General features: G+C 43.7%; 1 protein-coding gene across 1 annotated transcript in view; it reads right to left on the reverse strand.

Moving 5' to 3' along the window:
- LOC144103231 (salivary peroxidase/catechol oxidase-like) overlaps positions 1–17,849 on the reverse strand; it is a 473,398-nt gene that overhangs the window by 355,337 nt on the left and 100,212 nt on the right. Inside the window, exon 3 of the mRNA XM_077636008.1 lies at positions 10,553–10,700. Within this exon, the coding sequence (XP_077492134.1) occupies positions 10,553–10,700 (148 nt within the window). The remainder of the gene's footprint in view (positions 1–10,552; positions 10,701–17,849) is intronic.

The raw sequence follows: 17,849 nt of genomic DNA on the forward strand, positions 1-17,849 counted from the left end.
TTTGAGAACAGCCAACTATGCCCAAGAAATCAGTTGTAGTCGTTACTTACGAAAAGCTGATTGAAGAGGACCCTCAATGTTGGCCCGTTAATTTCGCTAAAGCAAATGCCCTCAAGACGCTACCCACAAATGACACTGGGGTCTAAAGTGGTGCTTGGAACGCTATTCCTTTGCAGCAGTCCAAAGCCACACACACGCAGCAGATTAAACATGAAACAAACACTCGCAGAACTCGGCACAAAAGTTGCTTCCCAGGGGTTGCTTCGCACGAAACAGAACAGCCAAGCAGACTACGCTAGCTGCAGCGGCATGATCGATGCACATGCTTGTTCACTCTCCCGGTTTCCACTCTCCTTCGCTTGGGCACCGCTGCACCGTGCAGTCGACGCTCGTGCGCTCTTGTTAAAAAAATTGGAAGGGTGTACACGTATACTGCGTCGATGTTCGCTATTCTTTTCTGTTATTTTGTAGATGACGGCGCTGCCTTTTCGTGTTCTTGCTTTAGTCATTGACCTTCATTCATGTGTTTTATATTATCACCGCCCCCCCCCCCCCCTCACTGTATTTCCAAATTGGCGCTATGGGTAAAGAATAAGGAAATAAATAAGCAAAGAAACAAATATAAATAAACAAATAAATTGAAAATAGATTAATGCCTGTTTCTATGATGCTGTGTTAGCATCACTCGCCTTCTTCAAGCACATGTGAAGAGGATAATTGGGGGGGGGGGGGGGGGGGGGGGGTTCTATGTGTTTTCGCCGTGTCTGGCGCCTGCCTAGCTCGTCTTTCTGAGAATAATACCCAGTTGGTAGTCTGCGCCTGCATTCCACTTTGTCCTTTTTTTTTCACGCTGCTAATATATGAATCCACAGCAATAAAAGGGCGGATAGATAGAAACACGCCTTGGATTACACGCAGCATAAGTCATCTCAAAATAAAGGTACAAATACAGCGTAAGAAGAAAACCAACGTCACTCTTATAAAGAAGCCTTCTCAAATGCTCAGACCAGAAATTTCTAGTGCAAGGAACTATTGCTTCAAAACAAGTTGAAGGGTAAAAAAGAACCTCGACATTAACAGGACGTAGGAAGAGAAGTGAACAGGACGGGCGGTAACAAGCAACTGGGCTTTATTCGAAAGAACGTGCGTGCAGCAATAGGGTGCTCCAGCGCAAACAGCATCACGACGAAGTAAGGCGAACGTCCGTCGCAAGATTCCTGCAAAAATGCCTTTGAAAACGAACCACAAAAAAAACAAAACAAAGGGTGTGAAGAAAAAAAGCGTACCTGTCCCATCATGAACCGAATCTCCTTATCTAGAAGAGCCACAGAAGGCTCTTCTCTGTCTAGTCCAAGTTGGCGCATGCATGCCGCTTCTAAAATTTTCCTTTCTAGCCTGGTCTTTCTTCTCCCAATGACGGTAGCTTTGCTCAGCTCGGGGTATCACCCTTGCCATTCCCTGCAATTCTTTTCCTTTTTTGCATGCAACCGTGACACCGCGAGCTGAACAAAGCTACCTTCATCGTTAGAGGAAAGTCTAGGCTAGAAATGGAAATTTTAGAAGCGGCTTGCATGCGCTAATTCCGTTCATGACAAGACAGGTACGTTTTTTCCGTACGTCTTTTGCCCATTTGTGATTCGTTTTCACATTCCTTTTGCCTGAATCTTGTGACGGACGTTCATCTGACTGTGTCTTGAAGCGATTTGCGCAGGCGCACTCTTTTGCGGGACCACGTTCTTTAAAATAATGCCCAGTTGCTATAGTTACCGCTCGTCCTGTCCACTTCTCTTCCTACGTCCTGTTCCTGTCGCGGTTCTTTTCACCGTTAAACATGTCGGACCAACTGGCCCAGTACATCGCCGTGCTAAATCAAAACACGTTGTTTTGTAACACATAGGCCAAAAAAAGTTCTGGCTTTACTCGGAAAAACCGGAGGCCTGGATCAGCCAAGTGGAGACAAGCAGAGCTATTACAGACGCCCCCAAATTTCTTCTTATTTTTCTTCATTGACAGTTCGTGCTTTGTTGGATTCTGGATTATTCTCTGGTTTTTTTCATTATGGATTTTAAAATAGATTTACTTGCTGAATGGCTATGGATTGGATTATCGGTTGGTTATTGATTGGTGAAAGCGGGACACATCTTGTCCACGCTACTCAAGAGGAAAGAAATGCTTTCGCAATAAAACTTTGCTGATGACTGTGTTGTGTGCAATAATGTTTGTTCTCGAGACGACCAACTTAATCTGAACTTATCTTTGCATAAGCTTGCCTCCTGGTGCGATACTTGGGATATGATAACAAATGTCAGTAAAGCATCAACAGTCGAAATAACAACAAAAAAGGCGTGGTTATTTTTTCGCTTATCTTTTATCACGACCTGCTGAGATACGTAATGATAAAGTAAAATACTTGGGGGTGACATTCGCTGAAAATCTGAGTTGGAACAAAACTTAGATAAAATCTGTACAAAAGCTCATAGACACCTTAGACTCATCCGATGAAAATTGTCAGCTGCACCCCCGCATGTGAAGATTAACGCCTACAAGACGCTAGCAAGACCCATTTTTGAGCACAGTCCCACAGTTTGGAACCCACTTCAGTCATATCTGAATAGCAAACTATAAATAATTCAAAACCTAGCAGTCCGACTTATACATTCTCGTCCCTCACGTTACCCTTATTCCTTCTGCACATCGTCTGACTGCATATTTCAGCCCCGCCGGTTCATATCGTGAAGTGAAGAAATTGTGGCAACCGCTATACGAATACCGCTGAAGAAGCGCTGGAGCTACTTACCGGACCTCCATGGTTGATGCTCGAGTTTAGAATTTCTATGCGTACCGTTCTATACCGCGAAGCATCTTGCCATGCCAATTTTCACTTCGCTGACAGTTTGGTCGTGCCCCATACCAAGCAAGTAAATGTAGCTGCACACGGAGCTCCGCCACAAAACTTCTTGACATAATGTCGGACGTAGGTTAACAAGTGTCCGACCGAGCAGCGAGGAGCATACTGTACTTCCAACTAAACCCTGTACATATGTAAACACATCAGGAAGCGCTGGACGCTTTACGGCTCGGATAGTGGTTATTTAGCGCAAGAAAAAGCGCGAAAGCGAGGAAGCGAATATAAAGTTGTACCACAGAGGCACTGGGGCTCTTCTTTGTGTAGCGAGATGGTTCATCGCTTGGCGCGCTATTTTATTCTTCCTTTCGTCCTTTTTGCACTGCACTTTCCACTCGGCCGAACGGGAAAGATAGCCGGCGTACGCCCGCTGCCCTTGTCTGAAGCCTGCGATGAAGCTGGCTCCGTATATTTCGGTGGTAAGCGCTGTTCTGCTGTGTCCTTTAGCACATTTTTCAAGTTTGCCATAGCAGCCTACATTGTTATTTTTTGTTATTATTATTCCGTTGAATGTTCGTCAGTGCGGGACATGGGGGTCAGCGCTACGTCAATCTCGTTGGATCTGAACGCTGGCAAGAACAAGAAATTGCCTTCATTTTCTGTTCAGTTGCGTAGTGAGTTCCAAGTAAAACTGCGCTTACTTTCACAGTATTTTTCATTTGCCTGATGCCTTAGCTTCCAGTTTCCGGACTACCTGCTATGATCGTCGGACTAGCACGGTCAAATCGCGTACAGCGCTTGTTCCAGTGCCATGAGGGATACCAGCGGCACACCGAGTGTAGTAAAACAAATTCCAATGCTTTCTACCATCGTATAGTGCAAGCAGTGCCTTCCCATTGCAGCTGCAGTGAATTTCGACGGCCGCCAAAGTCTCAAGCCAAAATCCAGGCGTAAAACATGCTGGTTTTGCAGTAGAATACGCTGAAAGACTTTTTTTTTTCGAAACCGGAATGCCAGAGCGTGTTCCTATTAAAAAATCGGAAGTGGTCAAAATTGATTCGGCGTCCACTGCGGCACTCGTCAAAGCCCATGTGTTGATTCGGAAATTAAATCCCATAAATTACGACCGCTCAAATGGTAGAGCATTGCACCTAAGATGCAGCACGGTTGGTTGGGATAACGTCTTGTATGCGGAAACGCTTGAGAAATGCACAAGGAACTGAATTGGCCCGAACTGGCACTTGTTATTTTTGTTCAGAAGCAAACATACACTTATGGCCTGAGGCGTGGAATAAAATACATCACACTTCCAGTATTCAGGGGCCTACTATGGTTGCCGCGTAAAGTAATAGAATGTTTCTTACAGCCAGGTTTGCTTTTAATCGAAAGCAAGTATAAGAAATTTACTTTTGGATGTGTGTTCCTTTAGGAAGAGCCTTTTGAACTGTGGCGACATTGAGTAAAATCCAGGTCCTACTGATAAGGAAATGTTGGAGATGATTCTTTCAGGCCAGAGTGATATGACAGCTTCCATCAACAACATTTTGACAAATCAAGAAAAGATTGAAGCAGATTTCGCAGGACTGAACGAAAAGGGGAAGTTGTTAGAGGTTCAAATGGCGTCCTTGAATGAACTAAAAGAGCGAATTTATGAGTTAAAATCAACAACGACTGAGCTGGAAGATAAAGTGATACACCTGCAAGACAAGGTTGATGAACTAGAAAACAGGAGCCGGAGGAATAACTTGATTATTTTCGAAATAAAAGAGGAGAGCGATGAGACTGCTGAGTCTCTTACCACGAAGGCGAATGAGACGGTGTTGCAGAAAAACTAGATGTTACTGTTAAAGGCATAGAGAGATGCCACATGCTTGGAAGAGAGAGCGGAAATGGTCGCCCAGTAATCATTAAGTTCCTAGACTACCGCGGAAAGAATTACGTCCTAAAAGCTCGTTATAAGCTCAAGGGAACAGAATTTTCGATCACAGAAGACTTTTCTTTCGCCGTTTGCAATATTAGAAAGAAGTTATGGGAAAGCTCAGCGGAAGAAAGATCCAACGGAGCTAAGGTCAAGCTTTTTTTTAACAAGCTGTGTGTAGATGGTAGGATGTTTGATTGGGACTCAGCGAACAATGCTCGATACAAAATTTCTGAAAGAAAGAAATGACCACAAACGGAAGATAGGAGGGCATTAACGATAATTACTATTAATTGTCGTAGCGTTGTGAAGAAAGTCGCCCATCTGGAAGGTATGCTGTTAACGCATAATGCCGACATAGCTGTGCTAACAGAGACGTGCTTAAATGAAGAAATATTTGATTCCGAGTTTGTGCCAAGAAACTATAAAGTCTTTCGGAAAGACCGCGACAGAAGAGGTGGCGGAGTAGCTATACTGTTCAAAACTCATTACAGATTTTAAAACTGCCTGATGTCGTTACAGTTGAAGCTGTTTTTTGTAAAGTATACGCTAACAATTTCCGATATATCCTTGGTGCTATCTATAGGCCTCCCGGTTCCTCTCTCGCTGTCTTAGATGAAGTTAAGAAATATCTTTATTGCTACACAAAACCAGACGACAAGTTAATATTAGTTGGAGATTTTAACTTACCAAACATAAACTGGGCTACTTTTTCTGTTCAATCTCCGCACGCAGTAGGAGATGCACTGCTTGATATCATGTTTCATTTCGATCTCTTACAAACTGTGAAGAACCCTACTAGAATCCAACAAGATTCTGCATCAATACTGGATTTATTCCTGGTACGAGGCAATATCAAAGAAAAACTTTCATGCAATGTAGTGGCCGGAATTTCTGATCATCAAGCCGTAATCTTGGTATTAGAAGACATATTATTGGACCGAAAGGGTGATACTAGATACTTTCCGAATTTTGCCCGTGCTTACAATGTATCGATTATTGATATTTTAGATCTTCATTATTATAGTTTTCTGCACCGCACTTGTAGCGTGGAAGACCTGTGGCTTGTTTTCAAAAACATTGTTCGTGACTGCATTCAGCGCTTTGTACCAGTGATATGCAAGAATTCAGACAACCACAATCCCTGGATTACGCGAGAAACTTTGCAATTGCAGCGCAAGCTAAAACGATTAAAGAAAAGAATAAAAAAAATCAAGCTCAGCCAATTTAGAGGCAAAATTTTATGAAGTTTTAGAGAAATTAAAACAGTGCATTCTGAAAGATAAAGAAATATACTACAATAAGCAACTTCCGGCTTTTATAAAAACTTCACCTGAAAAGTTTTGGCGGTCAATTGCACCAGTTTCTCGTTCTACCGATGCGTTTATTATAAATGGACAACAAGTAAGTGACAATGACCAGGTTTCATCAGCATTTAATAACACCTTTAAGAAAGTTTTCACAACAGATGACGGGCGTCTCCCACCCTTTAGCATGTCCCTTCCTTCCATGCCTGGTGTTATAATTTCTGAAGAGGGTGTTTTAAGTCTACTGTTAAAACTGGATGTTAAGAAATCACCTGGACCAGATGATATGCCTTTATTAAGCAGTATACAGAGCGGTGTTAGAAGTGTTTGCGCGTCCCATTAACTCGATCTTTGAAAGAAGGTGTTCTACCATGTGATTGGAAAACTGCTAGAATTAAGCCTTTGCATAAAAGTGGAGAGAGGACGTATATTGAAAATTATCGCCCTAATTCATTAACTTCGACAACTTGCAAATTATTGAAACACATCATTCATAAGCATCTAACTAATTTCCTCGACGAGCATAATGTACTGGCAGTTCTTCAACACGGGTTCGGACGAGGGTATTCAACATGCACTCAGCTGGTCGAAACAATCCATGATTTTGCGACAGCAATCAACGAAGGAAAACAAACAAATGTTATCTTTGTGGACTTTCGAAAAGCTTTTGATAAAGTTTCGCACAAGAAATCACTTTATAAACTCAGTTTTGTTACAAATAATAAACAGATATTAACATGGATACAATCGTACCTATCTGATCGCCGTCAGTTTGTCGAACTGCATAAAGCCTGCTCCAATTACGTTCCTGTCGATTCTGGCGTTCCCCAAGCATCCGTCCTCGGCCCCCTACTATTTTTATTGTTTATTAATGATATTGTTAAAGACCTGTCAGTACGTGTTAAGTTATATGCAGACGACTGCGTGCTGTATGAGAAAATAAGTTCGACTGATGATCAAATTAGGCTGAATAATGATTTTGCAAAAATAGTTTCTTGAGTGAGAAGTGGCAAATGTTAATTAACTTCGGAAAAACCGTATTTATGAGATAAACACTTAAAAAGAACCCTCTGCTATATAATTACTACACTGCTAATAATAATTTTCTTCATGAAGTTACAGAATATAAGTATGTAGGTCTATGGATCTCTGATAACCTCTCTTGGACCAAGCATGTCGACTATGTTTCAGCAAACGCTCTCCCAAAGCTTTTTTTCTTACGACGCTCGCTTAAGTTAGCAACCCGTGGTACACGCCTCCTTGCCTACAACACTATTATTAGACCAATCTTAGAATATGCAGTAATTATCTGGGACCCTTTTACAAAGGTAAACATAAATAAACTTAAAATAATCCAAAAGAAAGCAGTAAGGTTTATATATAACACTTACGGGCGAGCATCAGTCAGTGACCTCCTCAAAAAAAGCGGTTTACCCTCTATTCCTAACAGAAATCGCATATGGCGCTCAAAGTTTTTCTATCAATTAATTAATAATAATTTCAAAGTTGACACTTCCAATATCCTTACTTATTCCTCGGGGTTCCAAACTAGAAATCGCCATTCTCTTTCCATAACACCATTAAATTCGAGAGTTAATTGTTTTAAATATACCTTTTTTTTTCCAAGGACCATCACTGATTGGAATAACCTCACGGATGATGTTGTCAGGCAGACATCATTACATTCATTTCAAGAGCATTTGCATTGATTCTTGTCAACTGACCTTGTCGCTGTATTTTCTTGTTGAGTTTCTATGTGCAGTTCTGTTTTGTTTGTAATTCTTTATATTAACACGATGTTCCCACCTGCTATGATCTTGTGTACAAGATCGCAGTATTCATAAATAAAACTGTCATTGCCCCTTCGACGAGGAAGGAGTTGAATTTGCCCAGGCGTTTTTCATCAATATAATTATATAATTGGTTTTGGGGGAAAGGAAATGGCGCAGTATCTGTCTCATATATTGTTGGACACCTGAAACGCGCCGTAAGGGAAGGGATAAGAAAGGAAGTGAAAGAAGAAAGGAAGACCGGGGTGGCGTAGTGGAGGGCTCCGGAATAATTTCGACCACCTGGGGATCTTTACCGTGCACTGACATCGCACAGCATACGGGCGCCTTAGCGTTTTTCATCAACAAAATAGGCACTTAGTGTAGACGCAACCCTTATATTATTTTACACTGCATTGAAATCAGGCTTTCAAGAACTGAATAAATCTTGAGACCCTCGCGTATGCCTAAGGGTGTAAGTACCGTAATTTCCGGACTATAGTCCGCGGACTATACATGTTTAAAAGCTAGAATTTTGCGTCATGCGGACTATCCGTGTGTGCGAACTATACGTGATTTTATGTTTCGTATCGACTGCCACAGCCGGAGAAGCCTACCGGTGGCTATGGAAGAAAAAAGAAACGTGGCTCGAACGGGCACGCAAGACATGTTACCGCGTTAAATAGCCTAGCGAAATCAGCGCCAATATGCAAACAGCTTCGATTTGCAAGCAAATGCTGCAGCGACTGCAAAGAGTGGCCGCTTTCCAGTCCAGGTTGTCGTCAACGGCTACAGGAAAGCCGGATTAAAAACTGCTGCAACTGAGGTATCGGATTTTGACGATGATGAAGATAGCGACGAGCCCGTCGTGGAATCTGACATGGTTGACTGGTTTCATTCCGACCTCCCTGAAGAAATTGATTTCCAGTGGTTCTAGGACGGAGAGCAATGCGGTCTAATAAAACGCACAGTTTTACTTCTTCACAATAAAATGCTGGCTTATCCATTGTATACTGCTTGCCGGCAATCTAAAAAACTTATTTTTAGCCGAAGTTTCCCTTGCGGATCATACACCGGATGTGAATTATCTGAGCAAAGAAGTTTATTTTTAGCCGAAATATGCCCAAGCGGACTATTCACCGGAAATTTAGGTACTACGCACTTGTAGGCTGATGTTTCAGGTGCCCGTTAGCGCTACTTCTGCACTCAATTTTGTCTATGTATATGCAAGGAGTGTTCTGGGAACATGATGCGAAAAGGCGTTTATGCGACCCAGCATGTGGAGCCTGTTTTTCTTGCATATCGCTGCAGCATATTCTGCTCATATTCAGAGTGTTTCTGTGATGTTCCTCGGACACAATACTCTCAACTGGTGTGCACCCCAAATTACTAATTTCTCAACTACTACTCAGAAATTTACGAACATAGCATTTGAAGAATCTTGGCGGATCATGTTCACGACAACTACAGAGTCGCGCAGAATGGTTACCACGGAACAAAAAAAAAGTGCAATCCATTCATGCGTTTTCTTTTCGTCGTGTGGTAGCCATCCTAACGCGGTTGCCTGCACAGTTGCAGGGTTCCTAAAATTCCCACGTTAAGGCGAACTTTAACATGTTTTTAAAACGATAACTATACTCTATGCACCAAACCCTCTCAACAAGGCGTGACCTGTCCCCTACGAAGAATGACTTTCAGCCTACACAAGGTGAAAATGAGCCAGCAACAAGCAAGATGTTGGTACTACATTTGCCGTGCCAACACATTGGAACTACATTGCCTGTAGTACCACGCTGGACCGCCAAAGAGAGCACTTAACGAACTTCGAGCATGAGCAACACGGATGGTGGAAATCAAAATATAGCCGGGCCACCCTCACATTTGGCCCACCCGTTCCCAAATTTCGACCTCGGTATAGCCACTCAAGTGTTATAACGTTGCATAGCTTATGGCGAGTACAACAGACCTGTACTAATGATGCGTCGTAATTACATTTAATTAGCTTATTGTGACTAAAATTGAACTTGACGTTACAACATTCAGCTATATATCATTGGATAGCGTGTATCAAGTACAATAACACTGTAGTAATCACACGTCTTGATCATTTTTCGTTAATGATTTATTTGGACTAAAAACTGACCTTTACGCTACAATGTGAAGTAATATATCGTTGGATAGCTTATGACGAGTACAATCGCACTGTACTAATTATAAGACCTAATTAAGTACTGCTGTGTAGTTATTTTGTGACAAAAATCGGGATTTCCGCTACAATGTTGAGTTATATACCGCTGAAAAGGTCTCCACGAGTAGAATCCGAAATACATAACATAGGCATCGTCAAGAAAGACATGGTCTTGTGCGTTAACCCGTGGACATATTTCGCGCCGTATATTTATGTGCGCAATAAATTAAAATTTAATTGAATCGTATAGCTATCGCTTTATCTTGGGTGTAAGAAGGGTTAGGCCCCTATGTTTCTTTTATCTGTTTACTTTCTGTTCAAGTCGGCAGTGATTATGCAGAGAGGCGCGGCGTACAAAACCGGCGGCGGCATTGTTGAATATCTCAGTGTCGACAGTGGTAGTGATGCAGGCAAACAAGGTGGTTTCCTTCACTCGCAGTACGGGGGATGAAGGGGTGAACATTAACGCTATTGAAACTAATGCTTGGTTCTCCGGTTGTCTAGAGCTGCAATAGTGCCTCTGACCTTGCGATTATGTCCAGGGTGGTGCTCTCAAAGAAGTCCACCAACTCGCGTCGCCGTTTCTCCTCAGGCAGCCTGCTGGTGCCAGAGAGCTTGCACTGTGCGCTGCCGCTGAAGGGACAGCTCGACCCTGCGGACACGGCCACGCCTCCTGGACACGGTAAGGACACACATAGTTTGTCAGTGATGGTCGCTGCGGCCTGTCGTAGCGACAGAAAAACACCATCAAGAAACTTTAGCTCTTTGGCGTGGCGCTGCCTTTTCAAAAGCTAGGGAATGTTAGTACTTACCTAATTCCGCGTAGATGTTAAGACGAGGAAACTTACTACTGGTACTGGGCACTTTTAGCTTTTTTTTTCGTCCCTAAACTAAGCGTTCCTGAGCTCAGGCTATGCACCATTAGGGGGCAAAGTAAGTCTTGCTACATATAGGGTCCTATTTCAGAATGAGCTCACTCATCTGTATGAACTCTTCTTAAACAAAAAAAAAATATTTCCTTTCACAGAGCGCATGTTTTGAACGCGCCTTGTCGGCCACTCGTCACTGACTGACCCTGAAGCCCAAGAAATGCTCTGAAACGTTGGCAGGCTTTGAAGGGAAGCGTTATATAGGTTCTAAAGGATATGCATGTCTGCTCGTATTTACCGCCTTTCGTCCTGTTGATTTTTGCAATGTAAACTAAAGAAGGTCAGTGTTAGCCAAAGCACAATTAATAGCTCTCACGCTTTCGGAGCGAGCAGACACGGCCGCGTGGCCTGTATTCAGTGTGGGCCAGTTCGAGCCAAAACTGGTGACTGTTTTTTGTGTGTCTGGGCAGCAAGTGTCTTGCGGATTCACCGGGGCTTGTTTTTTCGAGAAAGGTACCTTGCGTACCTTATGCTGAGGTCTCGGCGAGTGCTGAAATGCAACACGGCATTATTTAATAGCCGGAATGCTAAACACCGCTTCGCAAGAGAAGGCTGCACGTTGGCACAGTGGTGAGCACGAGGACAGGAGGTGGCCGGAACAAGCCGTTGGTTGCAAACAACTGAAAAATAAAGATACGGTGGTCGAGCATGTTACGAGCCTCAATGGAAACGTTACAAATAACGCTCATTAGAACGTTGCCTTGTCTACTGTTGCACCAAGTGGGTGCGGTCTGCCATCCTAGCCAAACAACAAGGCGGCGTCCGTCTGTTGAAGTAAGAAGTTTGGGATAACGACAAGCAAGTTGGTGAAACTTTGCCAATACATGCCCTTGTTGTGCGCGCACTTCAAATTTTTAACAATAACATTTGTTGCATCTTTAAATGCAAAATGAATAATGCTTCTTTCGGTTGCGCAGCTTGCTTGGTCGTGCAGCAATTCAATGCGTGCCGTGGCAGTGCATGATCCTTATTCTCTATTAACGTGTCAGGATGATGTGCTGATTTAGTCAGGATTAACTAAAAAGTTGCATCCTGGGCGCCGACAAACAGTCAAACGAAGCCGCATACACAGCCGTGGTTCAGATACATCTCGCTTCCTCGGTACGTAAGCGACCGTGCACTCTAAAGTGGAAGTGGCCATGAACTTCCTTTAGGATTGATGCGCCGCAAGAATCATTGCAGTATAGGCAGCTTGTTTGGCTTTTTGTCGTAGCATAAAACATGAATTTTCAGTTACTTCTCACTGAATCAGGCAAATGACTTGTTATTAAAGAAAAGGAACTATTAAAAGCCATGTTATGGTTTACATTACGGCACAAATAAGTAAGCTTTGTAGCCGAGAGAAGAAATTTACACGTGGCGTTTAGCGACGCAGCACGTTATACTATTAAAAAAAATTGCAAGGGTGTACGTGTTTATGTAGAGCCAACTCGATGCCACAAACATTGCTGCGAGAAGCAAATATGCACAGAAAAGTTCTTCGCTTGAGAACGAAGCCAAGGCAATGTAGAGCCATACATGTTAGTTCTGTCCCGAGCTGTGCTGTGTTTCTCTGCCGGCTTCTAAACATGCGGAAAAAACAAATCAGAGACAAACAACGTATGACGCGCATGCTCCGTATATAATGCAGCAAGAAATAAAAGGAAGAGTCTCGAACTGGTCAACCTTGATCTGTTTTATTCTGAATATACCTGCACGGTGTCCTCGCTGTCATTTTATCACTGCAAAGTAATATGTCTGGAGCATAGACAACGGCTTTTTTTTCTCAACAGGGGTATAATTTTTGATACTAGCAGTAACTAAGACCTGATAGTGTCTCCACGTGGAAACCGACAACACAGATCTATTGGTGAATCAACAGAAAGCCATTTAAATTGTTTTGAAGTAATAAGAATGCGGTTTAAGATATTTCTTTGTCATAGAAAAACCCGACCGTAAGTCACGTTGGTCAGGCTTAGTACAAATGTATTTATCGACTCTGAGTATTCCCGTAAATTCACACAACTAATTTTGCACTCGTAGATCCACCGGCTCTTCCTTAATAGGTTTCCTCTATACTTTCTGCTACGGGCTCCTGGGCCTAAGGATGATGTCGATGTCTTATGATGTATATTTACTCAACTACATCAAAAACATACTCTCTAATTTAAATAAAATTTACAAATTGTTTGGTTTATGGGGGTATAACGTCCCAAAGCGACTCAGGCTATGAGAGATGCCGTAGTGAAGGGCTCCGGAAATTTCGACCACCTGGGGCTCATTAACGTGCACTGACATCGCATAGTACACAGGCCTCTAGAATTTCGCCTCCATCGAAATTCGACCGCCGCGGCCGGGATCGAACCCGCTTCTTTCGGGACAGCAGCCGAGCGCCTTAAGCACTCAGCCACCGCGGCGGCGTAAATTTTCAAATGATTTCATGAGAAAGCACGGGAGACCTGTGAGGCCTTTAGACGCCAATAGTAGAAGTTTCACTGAGGCGGACCTGGCAATGTGGAAAGCTGCTAACAGAGGCCTTATTGATGCTTAGTTCTTGAAAAGACGATGACGTGGAAACTGACTCGCAACAGAACTTAGGGTGAAAAAACCATGTGGGCTTTGAAAAGAGTCTGCAGAGACATTGAAGACTGCATACGCGTTATAAGGCGTAATCCCGCCTGTACGGATCAATGCTTTATCTCATCGGCATTCCTTCATTCGCTATTTCATCTTTTTCTCCTGGCCGCTTCGACCTGTGAACTTGGACGGGCTTCATCCATGCTACGGCTCGCGGTTTAATTCGTATTAGGGCTTCCGCCGTAGAAAAATGACATAGCTAATCGTGACAAAATATGTCTGTGCGAAAATGGCGGACGACGTGCTACCCCACTCAATGTTTCACGAAATATTGTTTTTTGCGTCCGGTATATGGCATCAAATGCACTCTATTTCCGATGTGAAAGATGCGAAATTTTGCACGAATCAAATCCCGCCGCGTTGGGTCAGTGGTTAGAGCGCTCGGCTACTGATCTGGAGTTCCCGGTTCGAACCCGACCGCGGCGGCTGCGTTTTTATGGAGACAAAACGCTAAGGCGCCTGTGTGCTGTGCGATGTCAGTGCACGTTAAAAATCCCCAGGTGGTCGAAATTATTCCGGGGACCTCCACTACGGCACCTCTTTCTTCCTTTCTTCTTTCACCCCCTCCTTTATCCCTTCTCTTGCGGCGCGGTTCAAGTGTCCACCGAAATATGAGACAGATACTGCGCCATTTCCTCTCCCCAAAAACCTATTTTTATTATTATTATTATTATTATTATTATTATTATTATTATTATTATTATTATTATTATTATTATTATTATTATTATTATTATTATCATCATCATCAGCCTTCGTAATAGTGTTCGCTTTGTAGTGCCGCGCTCCTGAACAAGATATGGTGAAGCTAGACGCTATGTTTATGTGCCGAAAATTCTGAACGATTTGCCAAAGATACATTGTCGATTACGTCAAAAAAGGCATTCAAAAACATTATTTGTTCATTGTAAAGCGATTGCTTCAGTAATTTTGATATGCATTCGTCATCATCTCTGAAATATGTACATGTTACCTTATTGGTTTTGATCCTTGTCTCGCGATTTGCTCCTTGTTTGTGTTAAGCTTCTTAATTGTTAGTTCTGCATTTACCTCGTTATGCGTCGATACCGATAGTAATATTGCACATTCGTCCGCTGATTTTGCCGGGGCAAGTCCTTCAAGCCATTGGTGGTTTTGACAGGCCCGTTTCTTGTGCTTTGTATTCTTTTGTGCAATAAATCTATTATTATTGTTGTTGTTAATAATATTGAAACAAAAACAATTGGCGGTGGTGTAGCTCTGGTTAAACCAGGAGTGACGCGATAGCTACAGCTGGCCGAGTGGAACTTGCTCAGTTGAATTGCAGTCAGTCTTTCGCCGCTCTATTTCGCTGGGCATTCCTTCTTCATCTTCGTCCCACTTGACACGGCGCATGCACGCAGCTGTGGCAGCTCGCGGTTTCGTCGATGCGCCGCGCTGCCGGCAGCAGCAGCTGCTCCGCACCACGTGGCTGGTCACGTGACCAACCATGCGATGAACCCCGTGATCAGGCACGGCGCCGCGCCGCCGGCAGCTGCTCCGCGTGACAGCGCGGCGGCACTGCCACCGCCACGGCTCCGCCACGCTGAAGGCTCGAAATGCTACCGTAATGTAGATATCGCTACAAAATCAGTGGAAGCTGGAGCTCACTCTCAGTAAACGCTGTGAGTCCGCTTTGTACGAGCAGCGGTGGTTAAGTGGTTAGCGCGCTCGGCTACTAAGCCGGAGTTCCCGGATCCGATCCCGACCGCGGCGGCCGCTTTTCGGTAGAGGTGAAACTCAAAGGCTCCCATGGGCTATGCGATGTCAGTGTACGTCATGGAGGACGGAAAACTCAGGAGAGGAGGCCCTTTCCATACAACAACATGGGAGAAAAGTGTGGAGGAAGTCACGCGGTTTTTTCTCGCTCTGTAGGCCATCTTGTCCGGGCAGCTTAGCAACGGCGTCGTAGTTGCTGTTTACAAACCGGGCGGCAGCAGCCGGCCGCGGCGTACCATTCGTAGGCGTAGGCGTACTTTCTTTAACTGCTCGAGTTTATGTTTTTGGTGGTGCTCACAGGCTGACGTTGACGGCGTTCAACCATATCTTAGTGCAAAATTCTTGTTGCGTACCCGGATTTGAATGCTTTCGGCGACAACCATTCAACGTCTACTGCAGCGCTGCTCGGAGCCGTCGGGAGACCGCCGCTGTTCACTCGCGCTGTTCGTTCACCAGTGATTCGAAACGGCGTGCACTGCAGAGCGGTCGTCGGCGTATTGTGCGAACGTTTCGTGTCTTGTGCGTGCCGTGCGCGATTCGCGTTCCCGTTTCGATCAGCAGTGAAACCTCGTTGCTAGTTATGCGTGTTCTTGCAACGCTCCAGCGATTGCAACTGGTGTTGGTTATAATAGAACTGGTATTTTTGTTTTTCGACGATTGCGCTTGTGTGAGCGGCGGGGTTCATGACATGGGCGGAGAGCGATATTGCAAAGGAAGCAGCTGCGCTCGCTTTGTTCTTAGTATATAGAAGCTTTGTCGCATGCCTGTCGGAAGTGTCATGCAACTATTTGCCTTTGGGACGTGCCGGGCTCATGTGTATTCGTTCATATCGAGATCAAGTCTGTATTCCTGGTCGCGCGCTGTAGCAGGTTCAGCAGATGCTTTGTTGAGGTCATGAGAAAAAAGTGCGAAAAAAGCGGAGCATTTTCGCACTTCATGGCAGTGAAAATGTTTCAACTCCCCATATGGTTTCGTTTGCCACCCTTCGCGTATTAATAGTATGAACGTTCATGCTTCGAGCTATCACTGCGTAATGAAGCTCGAGCTGAATTTGGGCGCCTTCTCTCACATGTGTTTATTTTTCCCATGTCCTATGACAGTGTCCTTTGTGGTAAAAAGTACTCATTGAAATGAGAATGCACATGTGCATTCAATTTCAATGATGCCTGTGGTTATGCTGAAAAAATATAATTTGATGTGTTCAATGCATTGACTTTCATTTTCTGTATGGTGGATCACAAGTAAAGTGTGCTACTCTGCAGTGGCATTACAAGCTAAAATTTCAACAACTAGAGAAAATTTATGTGTACAGCTGCAACTGTGCCCGTTAAACATGAAACACAGCATTGAAATAATGCACAGCACTGTGAAATCTATACTGAAGCCACTTCTAGAAGCAGTCTGAAACGGTACGGTCATGTATATTAATTAACATGCGCTAAACTAGGTCTGTGGATGTAAAACCTGCCACGTGGCAATGCTAGAAGGGTGGATTTATGAATCATTCTTAAAGGGGGGAAGAAGGGGCTGTCTCATATGAAACATGTATTTCTTGGAATTTTTTTGTTGAGAAATAGGGGCTCGGCACGGTTTTCCTATGTAAAATTTCAGGCTTTTGGATGGGGATGACATCCCCCCCCATAAATCCTTCCCTGCCGTGCTACTATAGCCACTGTCGGCCCTCTCTGTTTCTGTCACCTCTATGAGTGGCTCTTGAAGTTTTGGGTCAAATATCATTGTTGGCGCGGTCATCATTATGAATATGTCATTATGCTAAGTTTTGCATTCAGGGTCAAGAACTCAGACTTCTTAGTAAAATTGCCAATCCTCGCTGCTGCATGAGAAAGCTTTCCTGGCATGGCCAGCCACACGAGAACTTGTTATGAAGAAAAATACAGTATTCAAGACCAAAAACAAAATTCTCCAGGATTCTTTTTGTCCTCACTGCTGCAGCAGAAGGCATTGTTGAAACAGTCAGCTTCCCAAGCATATGCAATATAGAGATTGCAATATTCATCAACAAGAGCAGCATTAAAAGGCAGGTTAACACTAAGCTGCGGTGTTACCGTGCATGGAAGCATTGTTCACGACTTAGCCAAAAGCATTGACATGCACACTCATTCAGCATAATACTGAGAGGGTTGTGCTACCCGCCAGAGAGCGTTATTGAAGTGTGGCCAGTATACAGACCACTCTTATGCGAGCACATCATGCAAACATCCTGACATCAAAAATCTTGCTCAGGGATCTCAGGCATGAAGCTCTGAATTCATTCCAGCAAATAAAGATTGTTTTAAAACCTCATGAGCACGTTTGACCGCTGTCCATTCGGAAATCATAATGCCCTCATGTACAAAGTGTTGCAGAGGGCCATTTAAATATAAGCCTCGTGGCAGCAAGCTGCAAACGGAAAGCTTCAATGGTAGCCATGTTCTAAAGCTTTTCAGGAAGCTTAAATTTAAAGGCAGTACTTTACATTGCATTAAAGTGGGATAGGTCTTTCAGAAGTATCATGAAATGCACATCGCAGTCCAAGGCAC

Source organism: Amblyomma americanum, chromosome 9 (assembly GCF_052857255.1).
Source record: "Amblyomma americanum isolate KBUSLIRL-KWMA chromosome 9, ASM5285725v1, whole genome shotgun sequence".
Classification (NCBI taxonomy): Eukaryota; Metazoa; Arthropoda; class Arachnida; order Ixodida; family Ixodidae; genus Amblyomma; species Amblyomma americanum.